General features: G+C 36.5%; 1 protein-coding gene and 1 long non-coding RNA gene across 2 annotated transcripts in view; both read right to left on the bottom strand.

Moving 5' to 3' along the window:
* Positions 1-809: 809 nt before the first annotated feature.
* Positions 810-3,348, bottom strand: LOC139150832 (uncharacterized). The gene is made up of 4 exons (XM_070723244.1): positions 3,248-3,348; positions 2,963-2,994; positions 1,889-2,763; positions 810-915 (listed from the first exon to the last, which is right to left on the bottom strand). Exons 1-4 carry the CDS (start codon positions 3,333-3,335, stop codon positions 810-812), a joined length of 1,101 nt encoding a protein of 366 aa, XP_070579345.1. The 5' UTR covers positions 3,336-3,348.
* A 927-nt stretch (positions 3,349-4,275) lies between these two features.
* The window catches only part of LOC139123077 (uncharacterized), a 51,494-nt gene continuing 31,374 nt past the window's right edge, over positions 4,276-24,395 (bottom strand). Inside the window, exons 2-3 of the long non-coding RNA XR_011549576.1 lie at positions 4,889-5,050; positions 4,276-4,344 (exon numbers count right to left, since the gene is read on the bottom strand). This is a non-coding gene — a long non-coding RNA (uncharacterized lncRNA). The remainder of the gene's footprint in view (positions 4,345-4,888; positions 5,051-24,395) is intronic.

Here is a 24,395-nt window from a genome sequence, read left to right as displayed (position 1 = left end):
TTTTCGGAAGGAAAATTTGACAGTGACGTCGAACGGTATGTTTCCAAATTGAAGATTACCTGGTTTGATAATGTCTGCATAGAACAAGACTTGAAGGAAGATTTGAAACTTATAAAAGCACAAGAACTCTCACGCGCGCTTTGCCGCACCAGTGAACGTTGGGAAATCAGCTGAAATTCAACGTTGACTTTTACCAAGAAATACCAGAAAATCTACCGATTGGAGTGTTGCCGTATCATCGGATTCATGGGATCACAACAGAAATCAAGGTAAAACTAATTCCGTAGGGAAGAGTAGTTAAATAGGTACACTAGTGCCTGGTCTTACTTCAAATTTTGAAGCAGGTGACTCATATGTTTTTGTGTGCGTGTTGTTTTATGCAAATGAGGCGAATGTTTCAAAAATATGACCATACACATGTGAATGTGTTATATATAGATGAGAACACACCCAGTATATTTGTGATAATTTAAACAAGCGCATGACAAACGGACATCATCGCGTTTGACCCCAAATGCCCTTCCTCTTCCCTGAGCACAAATCCGACGACACAATTAACTCCCAGAACACAGTAAATTGCTGAGCTAGTCTGTTCGATGTACACTGCTAATAGGCCTAGGACAAAACTTAGTTCACAAAAACATCTGAACGGTGGTTTGGTTTCCACGTTGTAAATGGCACCATGAGTGAATTAGAGCAAAATAATGACATCTGACTTGCAAATGGTAACGCCATTAACCACCCGATAAAAATAATCAAACCTGAATACGAAATTCATTCTTTAAAATGACACGATTTATTAGCACATTTTATCCTCTGAATACAGATGCGTGATAACCGTAAAAGAAATATTTCTTGTGCGTGGTTTTCAAAGCACGAAGATCTGGTACAGGTTCCGGGTGTGTTAAATGGTATCTGGAAAAAAAAGGATCGAATCACTACGTTTTCGACTACTGGTGGTTTCTAACATCATTGTAGGGAAATGGCGGTACATAGTGAATTCCAGATTTCTAGCGCGGAGCACAGATCTCAATCGTGCGCGTTGTATCAGCTTATGATGTGCGCATGCAGCAATGTCAATAAAGTAACATCCGTTGTAATATCCTAATTCTTTAAAGCCTCAATAGCTGCGAATGTGTGCTAAACCAATCTCAAAATATCCCCCGTTTTCCAAGTTTTCTTTGAATAACACCAATTAAGACTGATAAAGTGTATAACACTGTCATAAGTGTCGAAAGTGGCATGTAAATTCAAACGTTTGAACACCATTTGCGATTTTCCACCATTTTCAAAAACTAATCATGTGACAGAGAAAATAAAGATTACAACAACAAAACTTTGGCCATAGTGTGTTGCGCATTCAGTAAATGGCATCATGTTTGTGTCTTTTATGGTCACGATGTGTATGTGCATGAAATACTGCGGTTTTTGTCCGTGGGGGCGCCATTTTATGAGTGCGACAGCCGTTTATTATTTAACCTGTTCAAAAGTGTAGGCATGGTTCAAATCAGCGTTCAAATCAGCGTTCAAATCAGCGTCCAAATCAGCGTTCAAATCGGCGTTCAAATCGGCGTTTAAATCAGCGAGCAGCAATACTTCTATACATGTCCTTCAGTTAGCACATTTACAAGAACCAACTTTGGTTTAAAAATAAAATTATGAAAACAATGCATACAATTTGCAGCTATTGGGGCTTTAATCTATACACATGTATGATTTATGAATTACGAATTTACCACCCTGATTGACCGCCGAATAAAACATTGGGGGATGGGGGTGGGGGACCAGAATAATGCAGAATAGAGGGCATAACATAGTGTTCATCTAAAGTGATGAGATCCATTTCTAGTCAATGTGTTCCACTGAGAACCATCTGGTGTCTACATACCTTTGATGTGCTTCAGTTCTAAAACGCAGACCAATTCTGTCTGGTACTCTGCTTCCCGTCGGCTGCAAACACGAAGACAACGGCTCGGGCGGTAACTTTATCCATTCGACCTTTTGAACAGCGCCATCTCCAACACACGGCAGAAGCATAAAGGGCGCCACTGGACGTTTATTCTTTAAGACAGGCGGTAACTCTATTTTGATGTCAGGTTTATGCTGTACCAGTGCTGTCGTGGACTCTGATTTTTTCAGACTATTTGCTACATATGTCTGACAGGTACAGTTCTTGGGTTTCAAAGAACTAGTATAAGCTGCTGGATACATGTCTACGGTATTGCGTTCTACGAGTTGAGAATCTTTTCCGATTGTGTAGCTTGCACTCGGGGGCCAACATGGCGCCAATCCCGCCAATTTCGATTTTGCCATACTATCCATTTTGACAATGGTATCGCTGATCACTGTGGCGATATCTGTACGTGTGTTGACATTAATAGGTTTCTCTGATTTGATTGGATGTTGTCGTCCATGCAGAGGACACGCTGTCGCTTGGCAACCTTCGCCTTCCAATTTTTTCGTCTGGAAGGATTCCGGAACTTTTGTTTCCATGGAGACTGTCTCCTCGCTTTCATCCCTTTCACTTTTATCATCATCTTCGGATTTCTGCTCCTCGTCATCTTTGTTACCTGCTCCATCTTCGCATTCCGTTCCGGATTCAGATTCCACCGTTGATGAGAGATTATTACTGTCTGTAAGAACAGAATTCCTTTCCGCTGGAGCTTCTTTGGTGAAGTCAACGAAGGTCTGGTCGTAGAGTGAATTTCTATATCTTGTCTGCGTCATCCTTTCAATGGCTATGTTGGTAGCTTCACTTAGCTCCTATCGAAATAGAGATATAAATTATATGCATCTCTAGTGTATATGTGTAATATGCCTAAGCATCATCGTATGTAACATACATACATACATACATACATACATACATACATACATACATACATACATACATACTATTTATTGTTAGTACACTGGTCTGATCTCAATAATAAATAGTGAAGCAACAGCAAACAAGCATTACCTGTTTGGTTCTACTTTGCGGTATCACAGGGGCTGTAAGAGAAAAGATGAAAATAAATAATATGACGGGTGGCCTTTGCTATGAACGAATGCACTAGACAAGTCATTTTGGCAGTTACGCTTCAACTGAGAAGAATAAAAAATATAGGAGCCTATGCTTCACGATGTATAGAATGCTAATCCAAAACGTATGACATTGTCCATATTTCATTACGAGGTTTGTGACAGCACACGTGACTGTGACGTCACGTTAGGGTATGGTCTGTGTTTGAAAGGCTATACTCACCATCAAACTCTGTTCTTTCGGGATCGATTCGTGGAAACATCTCGAACTTGGACACGTGTGTCTTGTAACGATGGTGCTGGGGCCACATATTGTTTATCCTCACATGACTTCAAATTCAAAAACATGAATACGAATCAGAACGGTGAGATCACAAATTTCAAATAATATCGAAATTTCCAAATTATTTTTCACGGTCATTGGTTTAGATTTACGACTGCAGCAGTACATGTTACTTAGACATGCCAACCATATCGACACATTGTGAGGTTAAGCGTACATGTCGTGTGATTAGAATATTCCTTTTGATCAATATTGCCGAGTGTTACATAGGTTTCAAAATTGCGTTTGATTTGCACAAGGAGTGTTAATTTCTGTGTTCGACTAGTTGTGAAAATCGATCATGTTTTCGGACATTCAGTGGCGTTACATTAAAAGAATGATAGTGTCACACAAAATATGACGCGTGACTTTGTTGTTGACATTTCTCGACGCGTTGTAAAATGTGTTCACTTTTGACGAATCGTTCAGATACAAATCGATATCAATTATTGATCAAAGCGATGTAACAGAAGAAATGTGATCACTTACCCTGTCAGGTCGGTGTGGAGAGGCGGAGGTAGACTGAAAGTAAATGGAGAGGTGGTAAACAGGCGCCATGTTTATGAAAAAATAACCCAAAAATGGACGTATCTATTAACCTCCCCCTGATAACGGGTTAAAAAAGTTTATGAACCCTCGTAACAAAACGAAGAGGTGATGACTTGACATGCTTCATCCTCTAATCTAATCATTGAACTTATTCCAATGCTCCGACAGATTTTGCCCTCTTCTGTATTTTTAATCAAGAAGTCTAGTTGAAACGCAAGAGTTGGGCGGACGAAAACAGACAGACACTGAGTCAGACAGCCAAACAGGAGGGCGGACAGACAGAGACCAACAGATGGAGCTAGATCTAATGGCAGTCAAAGGCAAGCTCCTGTGCTATATAGACACGTCTTAAAGCAACGTTTACTTTCTTTGATACTTACATTTGGTCGTTTAATCGACATTCACTCAGTTTTAGTGACGTCACTCTATAGGGCTGAAGATCTGTCTCGCTGTCGAAATACAAAAAGACGTAATCTATTTTCAAAGACGTTATGTGTAACTTTACGAAGAAGTCTCTATGAAAAAACACCGTCTTATTTGACATTGGCAATGAATGTTTATTTATTTGTTTATTCATTTTATCCATTCATTCATTTATTATTTATTTATTTATTTATTTATTTATTTATTTATTTATTTATTTATTTATTTATTTTTCACATTCCTTGTAAAATTCCATCGTCTTTACGACATTGTTGTTGACGGGGAGCTAGAAAATGTGAAACTAATGTAAATCTGGCTCACTAAGGACAATAACTGAGCCATGAATACAGCGAAAACAGGTCAAGAAGGCAAAACGAACAGAAAGAAATCAAGGTAGGTCTATTGAAAATGAAAGATTTGAGGGTATGCTTGAACTCTGTTCAGTGTGATATATTTCTGATGGAAAGTGGAAGCCTATTCCAGAATAACAGTCCAAACAGCACTTCACTCATCGCACATTGTTAAATATTACAGTCACATACAGAGATTGGAAGGAAGGAGTTCGCTTACTACTTGTAGAATCCACTTTTATAATGGCGATGGCTTCGGCTGACATCCAAGTCTCGGACTTTAGTACATCCTAGGAACGTAAGGTTACCAATGCCTCCATATTCCGTGATCGGACAGCCCCATGTCTTACCACCTTGTGGTCCTCGAAACGCTCTGTATTCCCTGTAAATGAAACATGACGTTTTATGGGTAGTTTGGATATTAAAGGGAGTGTATGGCGTCAGCCTTAAGCTGACATCTGGTTGTCAGAGCGACTTTATGGAACTACCGTGGAACTTGAAGTTCTATTGAGTAACAGGGATATCAAGTGTAGCATACATTGGTATATCCCATCGTCAATATCATTCTTGTGTATTGCCTATTTTAATAGATGAAGATTAGTTTAAACCATAACACAGTACTGTCTATGTTTAAACTTACACGCCTTTTGTATACCTCCAAATTAAAACACCTAACTTCTGGTGACCTTTAGAGAATTGAAAGTGCAGCAAACATCGGACTGTGCAGACGAAAGTAGACAGGCAGAGTATTTGAACATATTTTGTAAAAAGTGGGATAGTTTTCTACGTAGGGGAGCCTGCATTATTTCGTCAAGAAGTCCTGAAAATTTGAGTAACAAACACCCATCCCTCCAACGCAAGAAATCTGAATAAACCCCCCAACCCCTTCCGTGCACAAGTTTTAAGTCGCCTCCAACCCGCCCCCTCACAGACTCTAAATAACAGTTTCCTTGATACATTTAATCGTTTTGTCCACGTGCAAAATAATGAGTGTCAATTTTCGTGGCATTTGAAGAACATAACGGTACTCATTATACCATCGAAATATCAAGTTTCGATGAAAACACAGATCTCTCGAAAACACATTGATTACCACAGGTTTCAGAACTTCCCGACATTGAAATAACATAAAATAGACTAAAATTACCAGAAGCCACTTTGACTAAGAATTATGTTACCTGGCGATCAGCGAACATTCACTGGTAAATAATGGGCAACTTATCAGTACGTTTACACTCAGCGATAGGTCAATCCCCCTTACTCGCTGTAAACAGCGATGAAAATAGCTTTGATTCACAGCGCCCAACAGTAATGTCAGTGTTGCGTGCCAAGTAATGCAATTTCCTTTTGGAAGTCGTGACAAAATTCTCTCATCTTTTGTAACTTGAACCTCTTTTGTAAAGGTCACTGGCAGCAAATACACTGAAAAACGCGTCTATTCATTTCTATAATTGTAGATTTGTTTGCGAAACTTGTGCCGGAAGACTGAAAAACAACGATTCCTATATCTGTCAATATCTTTTGGAATCACTGACAAAAATTCTATCTTTTACATATTCTCTTTCATTATGTAGACGGATGTGAGCCTGTGCTTTAGCCAACACGATGGGAACTAATTTGGGATAATTGGATAATGAAGTAGTGTCTTAAAAATCTGCAAATGTAATCTCACCTGCTTTTCTTTTTACCTTACACACTTATTTTATGAGTACTTTGTAATATTAAGTCATTCAGCTATAGGGCACCTAAGATTTTTGAGAAATTTGAAAAACATGAAGATCCAATAATCCCAAATCAGTTAAAATCGTGTTACCCTAAGCTTATATCGTCAGCAGCTTTGAACAAGGGGCACGAATCATTCTACCGTTCCAAGGAAAGCTTTTCAATATGCAAAATGATTCCTTTTCAATTCCTATGAACACAGGATATTGGTTTTGACATGTCTGAGATTACACAACGCGTAATTTTTAAGATTTCAAGGATCTGTAGATAGGATTGTGAGATGATAACGACGAACAACAAATGGCAAAAGTTACAGCTGTATTTTATTTGATGTGCTTGTCGAAATGAACTGATAATCCGATGTCCACAGTTGTGTTTGATTCCCAAAACAGGGATATTACACGACGTGAACCGAAAGCTTGAACAACTCGAATTTACGCACGGAAATCTGACAAACTTGTGATCAAATAGTCCCTTCACAGAAGCCGATATACCAAAGATGTACTGCGCTCTCAAAGACACGTGGCATCTTTTGATCTTCAACTCCATGGATTATTGATACACAAAGCCTCGAGGTTACTTGGTAGCACAAAGCTCTGCATGCATACATTTGGAGAACCGATGAAAAATGCATACTTCCTTTGACAAGGTGCCAACGTGTCTGATTCAAAAAGAATATGTCTCATTTCTCGGCCTCGGGCAGAAACGAGAATTTAAGAGAACTTGCATCATCTGTTGGATAGGATGAACCTGTCGGATAAGAACTTGATCCTCGGTGAATTTTTTATACGGAAGCAGACAGATTACTGACAGATTAAGGGTTTAATCTAAAGATAGAAATCGAGGGTTTATCGTGACATATTTTTTTTCTAATCTCAAACATTTTGTACTTTCTGCATCCTTACATCGCTTTCACACGACTACCATGAAATAAGATTGTTACGAACATAATAATGTCGCTCCGATTATAAGGTGTTAGAGAAATCGATTCGGATGAGCTTCGATCGACAATATTGTTTGTGAGAAGTGAGGTTGAGGTAATATACCGACCCGGAGAGATAAGTAAATAACATCAAATATGCTTAGTACAGTAGAAATTTAAAAATAATGTAAAATGAAACAATGTCGCCATAAAATTTACTTTTTAACTTAACGTCTATCTATCATACCGCATAAAAGCTTCAACTGCATAGCTTTTCTTATTCTTTTTTACGAAAATGGATTTTGACCGGCTTGACACCAAGACAAAAGTACTGCAAAGTTCTTTAACATTCCATTATGTGACTATTTCAGGCTCAGTAACACACTGATTGAGAGTCCTCGCCAGAAGCTGTCTTGTCCTCCTCTGACGATCCTTTAACGACAAATACCAGATATTGTGATGCTGACTGTTTTTACCTACAGCAGATCGGACAGGACCCACCGGAAGGTTGTCTCGTGTCTACTGGTTTTGTACTATAGCTTTTCAATATCAGAAACTCGATTATTTGGTATAACATTACTATCATTGGCAAGCGTATTTCACTGTCATATGAAAGGGACACAATATATTTGCATATCCTTACATCAATCGTGTGCTGAATGGCCAATACCCTTTGCACACTTTGCTGTCAAGTTTCATGTTACCAAAATCTCAACCTACACGGCAGTCGGTTTACATTGAGGAAACTTCACAGCATTTAATAACAAAACCAAATAACTGCGACTATATTCTTTTAAACTAAAAATTAAAAGAATTGGCATCTAACTTCAAAGGGCTCGATATCACTAAAATTATGTTAAAATATAGACAGAATACAGAAATACTATGAACACAGAGAATACTATAGATCCAAAATAAGCTTTCAGGTAAAATTATATGTCTTTGAATAAATCCGGATCAGTGACGGTGAATCACCGGAAGTGCAGAGAGTGGAATATTTTATGATTCCGTGTTTCCTGAAGTATTTGTTCTCTTTTTCTGTTGGAAATCACCTTAATAAGTCATGATATCAGAGATGGTTGGTTGTACATGTCCTTTTAAGAAAGAAACAGTATTTCAAGGCACGATTAGGTGTATCTTACACAATACTTTATCCCACGCGATTTTTGATGAGCTGTCCTACTTTCTCAAAAAACCACGCAGCAGTCACACAATATACGATTTTCCACTCGTAGCGCGACTGGAATGAAAAAATAGCCTCACTGAGAACCGAAAAGAAATCGTTAAGAATGGCAGACACATTTGTGACCTCTTCAGTATATATTTACTCCAGGACATGGCTGTTGTAACAATCAGAACATGCGTACGTAGATCATATCACATTTTTGTGGGAACAGTTAGTACAATTCGATTGCCGTTGGCGGCGGCTTTTGTACGAAACATGCTTTGAGACCATTATCGAAATTGAAGGCGTTGATTGCAGTTCGTATTTAGAACACATGCAGACGTAAGTTTCAGTATTTAAGGCTGTCATCGATAATTTCATCATTCCTTCGATTTGAAAACGATTCAGAAGTTCACAAGGAAAGCATTATACGGCTTACAGGTAGGTAAGGTTTTTACCCGATAATTGCTAAGTTATCATGTCAGGGGAATGGTAGTACCGTCCAGTGTGCAGAGTAATGGCTTCGCTTGAACGACTTGTTTTAACCTCGCAAGTTTTCTAGTGTATCAACATCAGCTAGAAATCGTTCACATTTGAATTCTAGTCCAGACTAGAATTCACTTGTCAACAATAATAACGCAGTTTCCACATATGCACTGAGGTTAAGCTGACATCTCAACATGATTTACAGATAGAGAGGTAAAACAAGAAACTATGGTTGACATTAAAAACAAAAATCATTCGAAATTACAGCTTCTAGCCCTTGAATATTATAGCTGTACTTGCACTCTTCATATCAGTCTATGTTTATCTGAAAAAAAGTACAACACAGTTTTTGAAGAACAACGGATTTATGTTTATCACTCCGAAACCTTAAGAGTGACTGCGTTTCAGTTAGACAGTAACAGTCCACGTCATGAATCTCATGTCAAAATGATGCCATAATAAATGTAATTAGATGTTTCATATCTTCACCTTCAGACCAATAAAGATTCTTACGCCGTTATTTTTCGTTGTTTGATCGTGACATCAAGTATATAGGCGAGCGGCAGACACACCCATTTTTCACACTTAATGTACCCACCTTACATACGGCCACATCATACATCATTTGAAAGCTTATTATCTCTACTTCAAGAAAATTGACGATGTGGAGCTGCCAAGTAGGGCCATAACCCCCTAATTTGCATAATTCACATGGGTACCCAATTTGCATAAATGTGATAAAAAATTAGGAAATTCATTGTTAACTACTCTAAACATACTTTTAAACTATTGAGTGATATATCAAATGAAAGGTATTTGCATGTAGAATACAAAATTGATATCCAAAAAGATATTTAAAATGGTTTTACTGAAATATTTTCATATTAATACTGAAAAAAATATTGAACCCTTTTGAATAACAATATCTTAAATATTTGAACACATTCAGCCACATCATAAGCCACATTATACATCATTTGAAAGCTTACTATCTCTACTTTAAGAAAATAGACAACATTTAGTTGTCAAGTACGGCCGTACCCCTAATTTGCATAAGTCCCACGGGTACCCAATTTGCATAAATGCGATTAATATTAGATATTTATTATTCACTACTCGAAAAATACTTTTAAACTATCGAGTGATATATCAAATGAAAGGTATTTGCATGTAGAATACTAAAATGACATCCAAAAATATATTTAAATTCATTTTACTGAAATATTGTCATATTTATATTAAAAAGATATTTTCCCCTTTTCAATAACAATATTTAAAAAAATTTAATACAAAAAGCCAAATCTTACAGCATCATCATACGTTATTTAAAAGCTTACTATCTCTACTTCAAGAAAATCACAATGTGGAGCTGTCAGGTACGGACGTGGCCCTTAATTTGCATAATTTACATGGGTACCCTATTTGCATAAATGCGATATAAAATTAGAAATTTATTAACTACTATAAACATACTTTAAACTATCGAGTGATATATCAAATGAAAGGTATTTGCACGGAGAATACAAAATGGATATCCAAAGAGATATTAAAATGATTTTACTAAAATTTTTTCGTACTAATGTAGAACAATATACTTTCCCCTTTTTAATAACGATATTATAATAATTTTAACACATAGAACCGCATCACACAACCACATCAAACGTTATTTGAAAGCCTATTATCTTTGCCTCATGAAAAAAGACGATATGCAGCTGACAAATAGGGCTGTAATGATTTAATTTGCATAATGCAAACGGGTACCTAATTTTCATGAATACAATATAAAATTACAAAAATCAATTGTAAAGTACTCTAAACTTACTTTTCAACTATCAAGTGATATATCAAATGATAGGTATTTGCATGTAGAATAGAATCATGAACTCCAAACGTGTATTCAAAATATTCTTATTGAATATTTTCAATTAAATCGTAAACGTTTTGACTAGTTTATAATATTCAAAATATTGTGTACTAATAACGAATAATGCTAAAGTTTTGGGGATAAATATCTGAATTTGTTTTGCAATTGATTTTTTGTTTATTAAGGATACGAAAACTGGAACATTTTCCTGTCTAATTCCCATATAGCTGAACAACAAGAATAAATAAAAGCAATTGGAACTATTTTGCGATAACTGGGTCTTCATATTTTGCAAATTTTCTAAAGCGTGTTTTGTGCTCTATAGTTGAGTGTTGAAATATAACAAGTTACTCTTAAAAACATTACAAGTAAAAAGAAAAGCAGATGAGCTTAAATTTGCAAATTAAACCGACATTACTTCACCATCCAATTATCCCAAATTAGTTCCAATCTTGTTATAAATAGCTGTGTGTTGAATGACCCTTTTGTATTATTGATGTCATTTTTGTTTCAATTTCTCTAGAAATCTTGTTTGATGGAGACATCATTGGTTACTACATCTGTGTTACATCTGTATTTTCAGTTCAGTTCTGTGGAATATGTAGACGGAAGGCACCATATTTCATTTATCGTATTTATTGTCATATAATGAAGGAAAAGCAACTCAACACACCGTTCATATCTTCGTTGTTTGCATTTTGTGTATGATATTGTGTATATTGTCAGTGTATATTATGTTTGGCTGTTTATATAAAGTGTTAATTAGCCATGGCGATTATTCTAGTCGAGAGTAAAACACTAGCACCACTTACAAGTTGGTACCTTATGCTAAAAATACAAGTGAACAAAATGACGCCCACGAGGAAAGTTCGTCGGCCGCCCAATTATAAGTGGATGATGCAGTCCAACCTTTCACAGATCAAAATTCATTGACTATTTTTTCAAATAAATCGTGAAGAAATAAACAACATACATCAAAGATACGACTGATTTTACACGGAAAATTGAGACAATAAAAGTTCCGGCCAATGCGACATTGGTAACACTAGACATTGTTTCAATGTACACTAATACAACGCACAATGAACCAATGGAATCAGTCGACAGAGCATTAAATCAGGAAAGATCATCAAATGATTGCATAATCAAACAACCAACAACAAAATACATGATAGCTATGCTGAAAATATTCTTGAAAAACAACACTTTCAAGTCAACAGTGAATTTTACCGTCATGTATTTGGGTGCGGTACGAGATCTCCAGTTTTACCAGAAATTCCCGACATTACATTTCACAAGACAAAATGAGAATAAGTCAGCAACACACTGAACAAATATCGCTCTGACTGAGATTCAGAAACGATGTATGATTCTCATTGGAACTCAACACGAGCTTAATGAATTCATATCAAACATGAAAAATGCATCATACTTTCAAATTTTCGAAAGCTCTTCTCAAGAAATCATATCGTTAGACCTCATTATCTATAAAGGTCATCGGTGGAACAAAGAGGACATTCTCGACTGCAAAACACACACAAAACCAACAGATACATTGCGGTTCACGAAACCAAACGGCAACATTCAAGGGCCTTGTTAAACGCGAAACATTACGATACATTAGAACAATCATGCAACAACAAGGCAATAGAGAATACAAGATATTTTCGAGATAAAAGTAATGAAATGCGACCAAACGATTCTAAATCTTGTTAAATTATTACTTACTTTGGACAATCGGATGACATTTAAATGTTATTAAATTTTCATTAAATTAATTTCAAATTTCCTTGGAATCGTAAATAGTAAAAGGGAACCAAAACATTTTCAGGTCCCCTATATGCTGATCAAAATCTCTAAGTACCCCTCTACAATCTCCCAAAATTTTCGATTCCAACCCGAATTCCGATCCTCTGCCTCTCATCGTTATTTGTGAGCGTAGCCTAATCACATACATAAGAAACGGTAATATAAGCGTTACGATGATGCCAAACTTCACAAAACCTACAACAGTCCGATCTCCGATTCAAATGAGCTTACACAAATACAGCCTGAACGAACAGTAGACATCCTAGCTTCCGTACTTGAACAAACTGAACTTTCAGTGGAACAACTCGATTGGTAACACCTACAATCATTCAATCAGTGCACATGTTTCACCAAAAGAAAATGAAGGACTGATGAAGACAACTCAGTACTCTCGAAAGGTAGCATCAAGGATATCGCAGTGTCACATTAGTCATGCTATCCCATAGGGCAGAACACGTAGATTAGGGTTGCGTCTCGCCATGGCAAATCAACACTATACATAAAACGGCCAAACATAACATAATATACACTTACAATATACACATGTACCGTACACAAAATTCAAACAACTAAGATATGAACGATTTGCGGAGCTGCTTTCTCTAATTACATGTCACCAATTGTGTGCTGTCGAATTAATCTTCCCTGCACAGACCTTTGTTCCTGCCAAGGCAGCGATAACTGTGGCAACCCTTTTACTCATGACAATGCTGGTGAAGAAGAGGATGATGAATTCCTACAATTACTAGATTTACTGGAAATGACATGAATGATTTGGATCATAAATCATGCCATTACTTTGACTGTAGCTTACTCTGACACATTGTTTCAGCTACAAAGCTACATTTCAACAAATACAATAGTGTCTTTCGTGTGGCTCTTTTTGTTGCATTGATACTTAAATTAATTTTTTTAAATACCATTATTAAAAAGAGGAAATATTTATTACGACAGAAATATGAAAATATTTCCGTAAATTAATTCAAATATCACTTTTGATATAAATTTTGTGTTTTACATGCAATTACCATCACCACAGACCATATATCACTCGATAGTGTAAAAGTGTGTTTAGAATAGTTAACAATGAATTTTCTAATTTCATATCTCATTTCTGCACATTGCTTACCAGTGTAATTTATGGACATAAAGGGGTACAGCCTTCCTTGATAGCTCCACATTGTCAATTTTCTTCAAGTAGAGATAATAAGCTTTCAAATGACTTATGATGTGGCTATATGATAGGACTCTATGTGTTAACATTTTCAAAATATTGTTATTCTAAAGGGGAAAATATTTTTTCCATATAAATATGAAAATATTTCAGTGTAATCCATTTCAATATCTCTTTGAATATTCATTTTGTATTTTACATGTAACTACCTTTCATTTAATATATCACTCGATAGTTTAAACGTATGTTTAGAAAAGTTAATTATAAATTTATAATACTATATCGCATTTATGCAAATTGGGTATGCGTGTTTATTATGCAAATTAGGGGGTTAAGGCCCGATTTCGTAGCTCTAAATTGTCAATTTTCGTGAAGTAGAGATAATAAGCTTTCAAATGAAGTATAGTGTGGCTGTGTGTTGCTGCTGTATGCGTTCAAATTTTTAAAATATTGTTATTCAATACGGGAAAATATTGTTTTCCATATAAACATGAAAATATTTCAGTATAATCAATTTCAATATCTCTTTGAATATCCATTTTGTATTTTACATGGAAAGACCTTTCATATATCACTCGATAGTTTAAACGTATCGTTAGAGAAGTTAACAATAAATTTCAAATATTATATCGCATTTATGCAAATTGGGTACCCTTGTTAATTATGCAAATTAGGAGGTTATGGCCCTACTTGGCAGCTCCACATCGTCAATTTTCTTAAAGTAGAGATAATAAGCTTTCAAATGATGTATGATGTGGCCGTATGTAAGGTGGGTACATTAAACTCCTAAAATAAGGCCCTTTTTGTGGATTCGCCGCTCGCCTAATATTTGGCCATTTTCTATGGTACTTATTGATATCTGGCAGTTTCTGGTAACGATAAGCTTATGTTACAATCATGCATTTTGAGAGTTTTCCTGAGATGATAGTTCAGGCAGATATCTTCAAGCGTATCTTGGATAAGATATAAGAACTTCGGCTAGTGTTGATACAGAGAAACCACGTGTTTCATAAAATTAATTAAATAAGGCAGCATTCAATTGAAAACAGGCCATCTTTCAGGTAAGTTCATTAGAACGATTCTTTGGAAGGAATGTCGAAGCGAAAACACGATTTAAAACATCGGTAGAAAACTGAAGAAATAATTGAGCTGCCAGCCCTAGGGGGAGAATATACTCAAGCGTTGGTGTCTCCTTTGATAGCATGTACCAAAGGCAATCTGTTTGACTAAGTCATAGTTGCAGGGTGTACAGTTGCCAGTAACGAGCAAAGCTATGTCGATGAGTGGGAGACAATGCAGTGAGAGTGCCCAGGCAGATATAGATGATTGTCTACATTGGGTCATGCACAGTTGAATCCTGGCCGAATGTGGTTAACAGCGTCCGCTATATTTCTGTTGTTGTTGTTGTTGTTGTAAGCTGTTGTCGTTATCGTAACAGATGTCTATTTTGTAACCCTTGGGGATTATATACGTTTAGCGGCTGAGCTATTTGACACACAATTATCAAATGGATCATCAAAGTTATGTAAGCCATTAAATGCAAGTTTTCGGATTTTCTGAGAAAATTTAAAACTTCCTTTAAGGAAAATTCAGATTTTAAGTTTTGAAACATGATATTCGCTTAAATGGCCGTGGTAATATGTCAACTGACACATTGAAATTTTTTACTGTAAACTCGCTGGCGATATCCCTTTGATATTGTATCTATCTTTCTCACTATTCAGTTGAATTTGTGGTTTTCTGTTAACATGATGGTGCTGGTTTTTTCAAACTTTGAGGATTCGAGTAGATAACGAATCAAGGTGGTGTAACTTCGATCAATCCTTTGTAACTACACAAGTCATATGAAACTCTCTGTGCGCGAAAGAAAAGAATTGGTAACATGGCTTCTAACAGTGATCTAAGCTATTGTTGCCTGGATCCAGCAAATGCATTGATTGCATGAACAATGAATAATTTCTTTTCGTTAATTTTCCAGGTATGTCACCTGTAAATATTGGTACCTGTGTCCACTATGTACTCAGAATAGCAAACGAGCTATCAATATTTCTGACTGTTTAGTAAGGTTGCGTATTGTTCGCTGATTTTAGTCAATAGTACGGCAACAAACCGTTGAGATTTATGTTTGTTTACTCAAAGTTTTGCTTTACATCGACAGCAAAACGTTTACAAGCAAAAGCTGTAATGTTGCACTGACACTCTCTGTAGGAACATTCTGTGACCGAACTATTTTACATGATTTGCAAAGTCACTGAACTGTTGACACCGTATTCAGTAAAATGTCACTACGCAGAGCTACTAGTCGACTGATATTAATTTTACGTGGATCGTTGATCAAAGAAATCCTACAACGCCCCCTCTTTCACAGTAATATCGGTAAGAGCTCTAAGGAGTCACGAAGACGCGGTATCATCGACAAAATTCTCTCCGGGTTCAAAAACCATAGGCGACCAGCACTAATACTTATCCATTTGAGAAGGTTATGTGACGTACTTTTCACGTGCTCTAGGAAGAGAGAAAACTTGAAATTTTTTATTTTGTACAAGTAGATATTACCACCAAAAAGAGGAAGAAATAAATGAAACCACGTGGGATTGTTTTGATGTTTGCAACCACAATGAAACAATAAATTACAGTCAATTGAATTTTTGATCTCAACACGCTAGATTTTAGTCACTACAATTTTCTGTCGCAGCACTAAAACCTTCGTCTGCAGAATACACAATAAATTTGTATGTGTGATAGACATTTGGTATTATGTCGATGAGAAACTATATTTTCCATTGTCACATTCAGCTTGATTTTATCTATTATTTCAGATCTAAAGATGACTGGTAACGGATCGGTCAACCAAACCATTGACATCATACCCATAGAAACGAGTGTCTTGAAAATATTCATCGTGTTTGTGGTGTCTATCGCTACAATTCTGGGCAATGTCCTCAATATCGCTGTAATTTCAAGTACTAGGTCAATTGGCGTGAACACACGAATCTTCATGGGTTACTTAGCCTTAGCTGACCTTGGCGTTGGGCTCATGACACCCATTGCTATATATCCGTCTATCTTCTCGACTTGGCCCTACGGTGACGTCATCTGTGTTCTGAGTGGCTGTCTTTGGAATCTATTCTGTTGTCTTTCCATTCACACCATTTTATTTGTGACGATAGAACGTTACATTGCAGTTAGTCTACCCTTACGATATCCTGACCTAGTAACGCCAAAGAGATGCATCGTCACGTTGGTTTTCGTGACATTTGTATCAGTCGGCTATCTTAGCTTTTCTGTCTGTAAAACGACGTCTTTTTACAAGTTCGATGAGGCGGCACTGCTTTGCCTTGCCAACTGGGGCGAATCGCGTTACCTTGGTTACAACATGACCGGTCTCTCTTTGTACTTTTGCGTACCGTCTGCGATGATATTTTTCATGTACTGGCGTATAGCTGCAATATCTCGACGACACTCAAGACAAATCCAGATGACAACGGTGGCCGATCCAATGAGCGCTGTTGCTCGTACCGAGCCCTCCTTGCCGGCAGAGGGCGTGAAAACCGGGTATCGCTGTTGCAACTTAAAAGCTACTGCTACGCTTTTCGTCGTTGCCGGCGCTTTTCACCTGTTCTGGATGCCATACGCAATTTCAGACTTGTTCGGTGTAGTGTGGGGAACGCGCTACCCGTCCTGGTTTCACTTCTTTCGTACGTGGGTCGCAACCTCCAACAGTTTCTGCAATTTCGTCATCTATACTCTTCTGAACGGACAGTTTCGAAAATCATTGAAGAAACTATTGCAGAATGTAACGAGGAGATTCTATCGTATCCATGATAACTAGGACACAGGTAATGACAAGCCTTTACATGAAGATAATATCTACGGTGTTACAGCGATACAGAGGGGTTGACTGCGTGTATGGTTACTGATACAGGCAACGATAAAAAATTGTACTGTGCATTCACACAGCTTTCATACAATCTATAGATCGGTTATTTTATTCAATTAACGACAGTTTCATAATACTCTACACCCCAGATAACTTCTCGACAATGGCGTGGAATTTGAAAAGTCTTTTTAGAGATGTTGCAGAACAGTTGTTCATATTTGTATTTACAAAATTGACGTTTGTTATTTCAAACACACTTTTGTGGAGGGACCGTATTTCAAAGCAAGGCTTTACAGAGATGATCGTCAAAATAAAAGACTGGGTTACGGGGAAAATGTCATATGTGCTTGTATCCCCAAGTTTCAGACGAAATTTGACCCAGATTTTGAGTCTGTGAAACGTTTTTGAGATCTTCCGAACCAAGTGGGAAACTTATGACAAAACAGGTCGACGGCTAGCAAGCGTGCGTCATTATGCCTTGAAACAACATTTTGTGAGAGTTAGAGTAACAAATATTCCGTGGTTTTGTGTGTATTAGGCTACGTTCACAAAAACTGCTGGAGGGGTGGGGGCGGACAGGAGTTGGTTTTTTTTCAAATACCCCTCCCATAACAAAGTCAAAATGCATTCAAATCCCCAGTCTGACCACCTATAATTTTGAAATCCCCCTGGAAGGGACTGAATAGATATTTCAGGGGGAGGCCAGTGTTGTTTGGGGTGGGTCGCAACTTTTCTGGCAAGCATGTTGATTTCGCGCAAGCATTTTTGGTCATGAAATGTCACGCACGCCTTTTGTGGGAGGTCACCATTTTTGCAACTATTACAAGGCTAGATGTGACCGCTATAGTGTTTCGTCGAAGAATATCAAATCATAATACATGGGAATCTATTGGGCAAACAGTTTACAATGTCTCCTATAAACAAGCTATACCTGTACACTTATGTAAATGTAATTTGCTTGAAGTGGGTGTATAAAAGAAATTTAATTTATTAGATTTATCGGAAATGTTGATTCAAAATACATGGTAGTCTACAAGAAAACCATTACAACACTTTACAAAATATGATGTATTTGAAATATTTAAAAAAAACTATATTTTTCTTTTTATAGACATTTCATAATAGCTATAAATGTACATGATCAGAATAGGATGGTTACAAGTGCTTATGTGTACTAGAAATATGATATTGGAATTTCACTAAACATGTTTATTCACTCTATCATGCAGTGCATGGTAGTCTATGAGTAAACTATGAATACGTTTTTACAGTAGTAAGCTAGCTTGATCTGTGCTTTCATAAGTGTTCGACAGTTGATACAAATATACTTGATTAGAATAGGATGTTTGAATATTGACTTTAAGGCTGTAATAATTTCCTTGATTGTCAATAATAATAGTGCTCTTTGTACAATTATATAAGCCAAAGTATAAATGAAGGTAAACATTTCATCTGTTGCCACGTAAAACAGGTTTGTAAACAGGATATATATATATATATATATATATATATATATATATATATATATATATATAATTGTATAAAATGACAGTAGCTGTACCTCTTAACCAATCACGTATGTTTTGTTCTGTGTATCAACTGCAGTTTCTTGTGCTGCTCCCGACATCATGTTAGAAAAAACAATAATTCTGTTTGGCAAATACTCTGTACATGCATGTGTAAAGAGCTTAATAATAGTTAATGATGACAAATGATTTCTAGTCCGGACTTGAATTCAAAATTAAACAATAACAATGCTGAATGTACACATATGGCTGTGCTGGACTATTCATTACTCTTCAGGGAGTACAAAAAGAAACTGCAGTGTACACACATAACAATACCAGTCAAAATTGTTATTGATTAAATTGACAATCCAAGACATATTTCATATCATTCAGAGACAGTTTCGAGTCCCCCCGATTTAAGTCACCAAATCTCTCCGAATGCCCCAACATACCCTTTATATTTCAAATCCTTCGTCAATTCTCACCGCCCTAGAGGTATTTGTGAATGCAGACTTACAAATTTACTCCAGCAATCCTTTTTAAATAATTTAAAGCCTTCGTTATCGTAACGAGTTATTCATAGAGAGCGAGTTACAACATTGATTAATGCTTTACCAATAGCTGTATCAACACTGATTTAATTATCATGTATGATTCATCGACATAGCGCGATGTTTGACCTTGTAGAGCGTAATGAAATTGATGCACTTAAAGCCCCAATTACTTCAAATGTGTAATAAACCAATCTCAAAATGTCCTCAGTTTTGCAAGAGTCTTCTTTGAAGGAGACCCATTAAAGACTGAAAAAGTGTATAATACTGTCATAAGTGTCGAAAGTGGCATGTAAATTCAAACGTTTTAACTGTTACATCATTTAGAATTTCCCGCCATTGTCAAAAACTAATCATGTGACAGAGAAAATAGAGATTACAACAACAAAATATTCTTGTATGATCACGACGTGTATATGCAGCAAATACTGCATTGTTGTATTTTACCATGGGGCGCCATTTTTGAGTGTGGCACCCGTTTGAACCTGTTGAAACGTATATAGCATAGTCCAAATCACCGAGCAGTAATACTTCCATACATGTCCTTCAGTTAGCCCATTTACATGAATCAACTCTGGTTTGAAAATAAAATCATGAAAGTAATGTATAAAATTCGCAACTATTTGGGTTTTAAAGTGTATAAATTTCAAATGTAAAACTCTAGATACCGCTATGGTGAACATCAGTACAGTTTATTAAACCCTACGTAGGCCTAAGGCCAGCCTGACATTGTGTACCATAATTTAATATACCTTATCCTCAGATGAGAAACGTATCTGCATTTCACCTTTAGCAGATGTTTTCGAAATTGACAATTTTTCTCAGAAAAAATCTTCAGGAAAAGGATTGAAAGTACAGGTCTTACTCTATGAATACACACTGTACTCTTCTTTATCGCTTCAATATTTATGAAGTTATATACTTATATTTGTCTGTCAACACATTTATACTCATCTAACTTGTTACTTATGTTGAACTTCATTTTGTTTGTGACCATCTACATATATATTTCATTGGTATGTACGATAGGACGAGGCCTTGAACCGATAAATTTAACCAAAATTTGTACAGTCACGCCAATTGAATACTCGGCTACAAGAGATACAGCTGCAAGGCAAACCGTCATGAGATCTCTCTAATTCCTAATGTACTGTATCTGTGTCATCGTTGGCATCTTGTCAAATTCACCAGTCTTTGTACAACGTTGGAAACTACAAGTATTAATGCTCTAACTAGTTGCATCATTATTACGAATCTAGTGCAGCCTATTCTTGTGCACTATAATGGCTTGACTAATTTACATTAGACCTAATATACCTGCTAAACGGCACACTTATAAAATCACCTTCAATTTGTGCCTACTTTTTGTTATCTTGTCTCCTTATATCCGTGTAAATATGTGAGATATAATATTAATATTAGATTCAAATCCCATCATTTTATGTCGTCGAAAGCTTTGGTAGATGTTTTTTCAAAATTACTTTTATGACGGCATAGGATGCTAGCGATTAGTGAGCTTCTTTTCTTCTTTAATGTCTTTCATGCATGTATAGACACATTAATTTCTGTTCCGCTGTCTTGTTATCATATACTTTACATTAAGCTTCTTTGTGTCGATGTACTACGATTTTTACTTTTAACGTCATTCTTTCGTTTTTAAGACTCAAACATTTTCGCCGTAGGTAAAAAGAAAACACAGATATTAATTAATTGTGTATTAAGTGTAAAATTAAATGCATTTATATTCGTACATAGCATGGATCCATCAGAGCTATAGTTTTCAGCCGAGACGCTGGTACAGGGAGATCGGCCCTGGAGCAAATATTGCCAATAAGACTGAAATTAAACCTCGGCATGCTCTGCTATTAATAGCTTGTAGGGTTCCTTTTCAAGTCGAAAAAAAATGTTTCTGTGAATCATTTGATTCTCGTCTCCTACAAGTCCTCGATACATGTAGCTGCCCATAGAGTGAAACAGATAAGGGCGGCCAATCAGAAAATTAACACATGTTGGCGGTGAAGACTTTCAACATTTTATCTGTAGATACTGCGTAAATCTAGTGCGATTATCGATGAATTTCATGTTACAATATTTTGTTAGAATCTGAAATCAAAATATGTTTTGTTTGAGCTTGCTAATGAAACATTTTCAGTATATTACGAAATAAAGATTTGTAACTACAAGCAATGACATTACATTGAAGAAGATTATAGCGAATATATCAAAAGGTATCATGATAAGCTTATATTTCTTTTAATAAAGCTTGGATTCTTTTAAATATTCAGTAGATTAAGTATACATGTATGGCAGATATACACTGTTTAAGGCCTATCAGCAAGTTGTGTGACAGTTTGTATGAGAGTATCAGCATTTAAGGGTCGTTTTTCTTCTTTTGAATAAATACATTTTGTTTTTGCTCAAGGCAGTAAACTTGTATCTGTTACACGAATTCCGAAGTCATTAAGTTGGCCCTAGAAAATTTCCAGTTGCCCAGTGTGGCTATTACACATGGAACCTTATCCATTATGCTCAAATCATTAAACTTTGTAAACCCTGCTGACCTTACTTAGATACAATAGATAACTGTTCTAAATTACCCTAGAGTAATCTTCCATTCCAGACTGATATACAGTTTGTAGCCAAGACTAATATTACATTCCAGACTAATATACAGTTTGTAGCCCAGACTAATATTATTGTTGGCCATGGTTATGTAGGTCATTTTCCCCCACACTCATCATGACCTGAGTTCAATTAGTCTAGAACATTCTCAAGGTCACTGCCCTTAATGACCTCACAACCTTGAATTCAATTAGTCATGTTTGGAATGTTCTGGAAAGTTGATTAGTTGTGTAAGGGAGATAATTTTAGAACAGTAATTAGCATGTCAATAAAAGTTCTAGATTGTTCTTATATGCCTTTATAAAAGGGACGTGCACAGCTTCCAGTCAGACTTTTGGGATCGTGTCTCTTGTGTGTTACTAAACTCCAGCAGTAGTCATTCTCAAGACTTTTCAAGACCTTCACTGTCAACGCTGGATTTATACTGTGGACTTTGTGCAGCTTCAAGCCTGCAAGCCAAAGGACTGTTCATTCATCCGACTGACTGTTACAACTCTGAGACTGGAGCTTTGCCGTCCCAGCTGAGATAAGTAGTCTGTACACTTTTAAAGCTTGTACTCTGTCCCTGACTTAGCAATTAGTTTTGTTTTCGTAATAAATTTTGTTTAAACGTAAACTGCTGAGTTCACCCTTTTGTTCGTTTTCTCTGCACGTAACAAATTGGGGCTCGTCCGGGATACGAATATTTTGAGCCGTTTGACAACATTTTGCCTACCTTTTCAAAACTACTGTATACTGTGAACTCAGCGAAATTCAATCATGGCGGAATTCAAGCCAGACGAATTTATGGATGACCTTGATCAGGACACATTTAATTCCCTCAGAAAAGACAACCTCATAGCACTGGCCAATTTCCTTAAAGTAGATGTCAAAAGATCTATGCGCAAGCGAGAAATACAGTTCAAGATTGCAAGACATTTAGTTAATTCTGGCCATTTTGAGGAGTCTGCCTTAAAAGATTATGAGCCTGAGTCTTCCTTCGAACTCAAAAAATTAGAATTGGAAATACAGGCAGATTTCGAGCTAAAAAATTGGCATTAGAAAAAGAAAAAGAATTACAAATGAAAGAAAAAGAATTACAAATGGAAAAGGAGAGACGGGCATTAGAAAAAGAAAAAATACAAATGCAGTTAGAAATGGAAGAAAGACAGAAAGAGAGGGAATTGGAAATGAAAGAAAAAGAATTGCAAATGGAAGAAAGACAAAGGGAGAAAGAAAGAGAGGAAAAAGAAAAGGAAAGAGAATTAGCAGAACACCGACTGCAGTTAGAAATAAAACGTTTAGAGCTTGGACAGTCAGGAAAATTCTTCCCTTCAGACAAGTTTGACATCACTAAGCATTTCAGGTTAGTTCCCCCTTTCCAAGAAAAGGATGTTGATAAATATTTCCTTCATTTTGAGAAAATTGCTCAGAGTCTGAACTGGCCTAAGGAGTCCTGGTCTATGCTTTTGCAGAGTGCTTTGGTGGGTAAAGCCAGAGAAATTTACATTCAGTTGTCAGTAGAGCAGGCTTCAAATTATGATTCTGTAAAGGAATTAATTCTCAAGGGCTATGAATTGGTGCCTGAAGCTTACCGTCAGAAATTTAGGGATTGTGAGAAGGTGAAAGATCAAACTTACGTTGAATTTGCTCGAACAAAAGAACAACTGTTTGATCGTTGGTGTTCTTCTGAAAAGGTCAGTCAGAATTATGACAAATTACGACAACTTGTTTTGATTGAGGAATTTAAAAGGTGCATTCGGAGTGACATCAAGACATTTATCAATGACAAAAGGCAGATACATTAGAGGTTGCTGCACGTTTGGCCGATGATTATTCATTGACCCACAAATCTTCATTTCTCAGCAAACCATCCCAGTCCTTTTCATACAGAAACAATGCAGGTAAATTTAACTCGCTCCTTTTCATCCAAGAATTTTTCAAAGGAGAGTAGGAAATCAAATGAAAACAGTTCACAAAATTCAAGTAACACTTCCACATCATCAGATCCCAAGTCTCAATCTCCTTCTGACAAACAGTTC

This window comes from Ptychodera flava, chromosome 2 (assembly GCF_041260155.1).
Source record: "Ptychodera flava strain L36383 chromosome 2, AS_Pfla_20210202, whole genome shotgun sequence".
Taxonomy (NCBI): Eukaryota; Metazoa; Hemichordata; class Enteropneusta; family Ptychoderidae; genus Ptychodera; species Ptychodera flava.
Note: the sequence above shows the minus strand (reverse complement) of the source record. Positions and strands in the feature narration are given on the sequence as shown.